We start from the raw sequence: 5123 nt of genomic DNA, 5'->3' as shown, positions 1-5123 counted from the left end.
CCTTCGTGAACGACATCTTCGAGCGCATCGCCGCCGAGGCCTCTCGCCTGGCCCATTACAACAAGCGCTCCACCATCACCAGTCGGGAGATCCAGACGGCCGTCCGTCTCCTCCTGCCCGGTGAGCTGGCCAAGCACGCCGTGTCCGAAGGCACCAAGGCCGTCACCAAGTACACCTCCTCCAAATAAGCAACCCACCAACTTGCTTGCACTGGAAAAGAACCGGCTCCATCGGAGCCACAAACTATTTCCCGAAAGAGAACGAAGACGGTTAGTCCCCCTCTCTCTCTCTCTCTCTCTCACTCACTCACTCACTCACTCACTGAGCTGACCCACCAAGGGATGCATGGCATCAATAAGCGGACCGAGTCCCGCCAGTGCTCGCCAAACCGCGACCAAAGCTTGAAATCGCCAATGCTTCTCTCGGTCGTTTGTTGTTAGCTGCAGGGGATCACGATGAGCGATATATGCCTACATAGCAGCCGTCATCAGTAGTTAGTGATTCCGCCCCTCCGTTTATATTTATTTACTTGTTCTGGTAATTCCTGTCTTCCTGCCTGCATGTAGTCCCCACATATTCCCTACTCGTGCACCCGCCAGTTGAAATAAGTTAAGAGAGAAATCAAAGCCCCCCAATCAATTGATATGAGATTATGAAGCAGAAGGATATGTGGGAAAGGCAACAAGCCAGTGATCCTCCTCCCCCCCTGCCCGCCCCAGTGTCTGTCTAAACTCTCTCCCGGAAAGTGACTTTGGCCCTGAAAAGGGCCTAGATATAGTGTGAGCAGAACGCCCGCTTAGGCACGCTCGCCGCGAATGCGACGGGCCAGCTGGATGTCCTTTGGCATGATGGTGACACGCTTGGCGTGGATGGCGCAGAGGTTGGTGTCCTCGAAGAGACCGACGAGGTAGGCCTCGGAGGCTTCCTGCAGAGCCATGACGGCAGAGGACTGGAAGCGGAGATCGGTCTTGAAATCCTGGGCGATCTCGCGCACCAGACGCTGGAAGGGCAGCTTCCTGATGAGGAGCTCGGTGCTCTTCTGGTAGCGGCGGATCTCACGGAGGGCCACGGTCCCGGGCCTGTAGCGGTGAGGCTTCTTGACTCCTCCGGTGGCCGGGGCCGACTTGCGAGCGGCCTTGGTGGCCAGCTGCTTGCGGGGCGCCTTGCCACCGGTGGATTTCCTGGCAGTCTGCTTGGTACGGGCCATGGCTACGGACGAACAGAACAGTTGAGTCTGCCAGCCGTTTCTGGTTTTTATAGTTTTGGCGGCCGGGGGAGGAGCGGTGGTCCGCCACGCCCTGCGCGTGCGCCGCCTCCTAGCAGACCCGCGCTTGCCCGCCCCCGTCAGGCAGTGCATCTATCTAGCCCTATTGGAGGAATTTAGGGGTCTCTTGGAGCTGTCTGCATATGCTAGAGCCTAGTACAGTGTGGAGGCTCACCCAACGTCACTGGGCCGTCCGGAAGTAGACGGCAGGAGCCAGCCTATCGCCCAAAGACCCACCACCGCCGCCTCTGGCTCTGCATATATAGAGCGAACGCTGCAACAACCCACACCTTCTCGAAGGAGGCTGAGTACCTGAAGAGTAGGATGAAGTGCCGGCTCACCGTGATGCGGAGGATGACGACCACGAGAGCGGGGGCGACGCACCGAGTCCTTAAACTGTATTACGTACAGGCCGTCCGTACCCTCGCGGACTACGCGGCGGTGGCGATGGTGTCCCTCTCAGACAGCGTCGCGACTTCTCTCGAGAGGTGCCAGAACGACGCGCTGCGGCATATCCTCGGAGCGCCCAGGTGGACGAAGCTAGAGGCTCTGCGAGCAGAGGCTGAGCTCCCTCCCCTGATGCTCCGGATCGAACAGGTGGCAGCCGCGTGGGCAGCCAAAACAGTCGTCAGACTGTCCGACACCCCTGCGAGACGGAGGTTACTAACCTCTCTAGCACAGGATGCCAGGCTTTTCACCGACAGGACGTGGGCACGAGGGATAGCGAGAGCGACCCGACTCTCACTCCCGGACGTGGACCTGGCAGGAAGAGGACCGGATGAGAAGGCAGAGGGCTACGTCGACCCGCCGCCATGGGCTGCGGATGTGGCTCGCTTCCACATGGAACCCCTGCCTTTCAGCAAGCAGCAGTGCTCACGCGAGACCTTACTCGCCCACGCAAGAGGAACCCTTGCCCGCACATCTTCGGATGGGGCAAGTGTATACTACACGGACGGATCCGTTGACCGAGAGAGGCAGAACAGCGGCGGCCTTCGTGAGCGGCGAGGAGACACACGGTTGGCGGACCGGCGACCACTGCTCTACCCTTCAGGCAGAGCTAGTGGCACTCCTGACAGCGCTCCAGCACGCCCTACGCACCGACAACAAGGACATCAACGTTTACACTGACTCGATGACAGCACTCCAGACGCTCAGACGAGACAGGGTACGTGACAACATCAGACTGGTGACTATGACACTAGACACTCTGGCACGCCTGCGACGCGACGAGCGAGCCGTGACGTTCGCCTGGATACCCAGTCACGTGGGTGTCCCGGGCAACGAGGCGGCGGATGCAGCAGCCAAGCAGGCGCTGGACCAGGACCGGATCGCGATCGAGGTCCCTGTTAGCTTACAACAGCTAAAACGCACAGCGAAGAGGACCACAGGAAGGCGCGCGCTCGCGCTAGTGAAGGACGCTGAGGCAACCTCAGCGTCCCTTCATTGGTACGCCAACGCCACCGGCTACGAGACCGTTCCCCTCCCCTCCTCCTTAGCGAGGAGGGATAGGGTAATGATCCACAGACTGCGACTCGGCTACCCGACCGTTCGCTCCCTCATAGCGGACTACGAGGGCGAGTTGTGTCTGCACTGCCTGGAGGATGCGGACGACCCCCTCGTCCACTACCTCCTGGACTGTGCGCAGACAGGCCCGCTAAGGACGATGGCGGCCAGGAGGGGTTACACCCCTTGCGGAGAGAGAAGAACAGCTGCAGCAAGGATGGTACGGTACCTGACGGACGACCTCGGGACACTCACGAGGTTCCTCAGACAGAGAGAGCCTCCACGGTAAACGACGAGACAGTATGACTTCCTTTTTTTTTTTTTTTTTTTTTTTTTTTTTTTTTTTTTTTTAGTCAGTTATTTTTATTTTTACCTATCTATTTATTTACTTATTTATTTTTATTTAGTTATTTACTTAGTTATTTAGATTTTATTTTATTATTTACTTATTTATTTATGTATTTATTTAATTTTATTATTACTATTATTATTATTATTATTATATATATTTTTATTAATTTTTTTATTTTTTTATTTTTATTTTTTATTATTATTACTATTACTATTATTATTATTATTATTATTATTATTATTATTATTATTATTATCATTATTATTTATTTATTTATTTTTTATTTATTTATTTATTTATTAATTTATTTATTTATTTATTTTTTATTTTATCTATTTTCTTAATTTTTATTTTATTTATTATTATTATTATTATTATTATTATTATTATTATTATTATTATTATTATTTTTTTTTTTTTTTTTTTTTTTTTTTTTTTTTTTCTTTCTCAACACCTTCGACTATACTTGCGTGGTTCGAATGACCCACTTTAAACAAATGATCCCTTTGCTATACAAAGGACTCTTCCAACTGTCACTTACTGTTCAATCTTTCGGTCTCATGCAATCCCCTCCGTTCCGCTCACCACCTGTGGCTGGACCCCACCAAAAAGGTCTGTTTCTACTGCCTCCCACTTTACTTGCGTGGTTCGAATGACCCACTTTAAACAAATGATCCCTTTGCTGTACAAAGGTCTCTTCCTTCTGTTATCTTACTGTGCCACCTTTTACCCTCATAGAATCCCCTCCGTTCCGCTCGCCTCCCTCCGACTATCAGGGCTGGACCCCATCTAAAGGTCCCTCCGCTATACGGAGTACTTCTCAAACCATCCACTCTGCCAAATATACGTACAAACCACTGTCGCCCTCTGACTTCCTTAATTTCAATTATTCACACCTTTCAATCCTCGGGACCTGGAGTGGGGTTTTGTCGGTCGCTCATGGTACGCTGCGCGCTGGCCATTGGGGCCGTGTTGGGTGCGGCACTGGCGTTTCTGGGCGTGACGCGTCCGTGGCTTAGAGAGATCCAAGAGAGAGGCGGGCCAGCCTATGGCACATAGCCCGCGAGGGCTAACAACCCTCAAAAACCCACCACCACCAACAACCCAACACTCACTCCACTGTTGAGCTACCCACCTGAACCATGACTGGCCGCGGCAAGGGAGGCAAGGGACTCGGAAAGGGAGGCGCCAAGCGTCACCGCAAGGTTCTTCGGGACAACATCCAGGGCATCACCAAGCCGGCCATCCGTCGTCTGGCGCGCCGTGGCGGTGTGAAGCGCATCTCCGGGCTCATCTACGAAGAGACCCGTGGTGTGCTCAAGGTGTTCCTGGAGAACGTCATCAGGGATGCCGTCACCTACACTGAGCACGCCAAGCGCAAGACCGTCACCGCCATGGACGTGGTGTACGCCCTCAAACGCCAGGGCCGCACCCTGTACGGCTTCGGTGGTTAATGCCGCTGCCTGAGCGAGCCCGACCTAACCCACCCACCCCGGACCTCTTTGAGGTCCACATTCTTATTCACTAAGAGAATAGTAGCACACTTTTTACTTCAGTTATATTTTCTTTCTTTCTTTCTTTCTGTTTCCTCCCTCCCTCCCTCCCTCCCCCCTGCCTAATGATGGTTCACACCTCCGCCCACTGCTCCCCATCCACCTCATTTGACACTAGTTTGTTTGTTTCCTCAATCCCATCTTTTCCCTCCCTCCCTCCTCCTGCCTAATGATGGTTCACACCTCCGCCCACTGCTCCCCATCCACCTCATTTGCCACTAGTAAGCTCCAATTTGTTTGTTTCAGTTCTTACGGAAACATCATTTTGCCATAATTTCCCCTGTCCCTGTCAATTCTTTGTAAAATCAGTAACAGGATATTTATGAAAAGAGAGAGAGAGAGAGAGAGAGAGAGAGAGAGAGAGAGAGAGAGAGAGAGAGAGAGAGAGAGAGAGAGAGAGAGAGAGAGAGAGAGAGAGAGAGAGAGAAAACTATATTGGAAAATACATAGA

General features: G+C 52.4%; 1 protein-coding gene across 1 annotated transcript; it reads right to left on the bottom strand.

Moving 5' to 3' along the window:
* Positions 1 to 750: 750 nt before the first annotated feature.
* On the bottom strand, positions 751 to 4331 carry LOC126993797 (histone H3-like). Its single transcript, XM_050852955.1, has 2 exons — positions 4214 to 4331; positions 751 to 1538 (listed from the first exon to the last, which is right to left on the bottom strand). Exon 2 carries the CDS (start codon positions 1355 to 1357, stop codon positions 797 to 799), a length of 561 nt encoding a protein of 186 aa, XP_050708912.1. The 5' UTR covers positions 1358 to 1538; positions 4214 to 4331; the 3' UTR covers positions 751 to 796.
* Between the last annotated feature and the right edge of the window lie 792 nt (positions 4332 to 5123).

This window comes from Eriocheir sinensis, unplaced genomic scaffold (genome assembly GCF_024679095.1).
Source record: "Eriocheir sinensis breed Jianghai 21 unplaced genomic scaffold, ASM2467909v1 Scaffold678, whole genome shotgun sequence".
NCBI classification, from domain to species: domain Eukaryota; kingdom Metazoa; phylum Arthropoda; class Malacostraca; order Decapoda; family Varunidae; genus Eriocheir; species Eriocheir sinensis.
The sequence above is the reverse complement of the archived record's forward strand: the minus strand, read 5'-3'. Positions and strand labels throughout refer to the sequence as shown.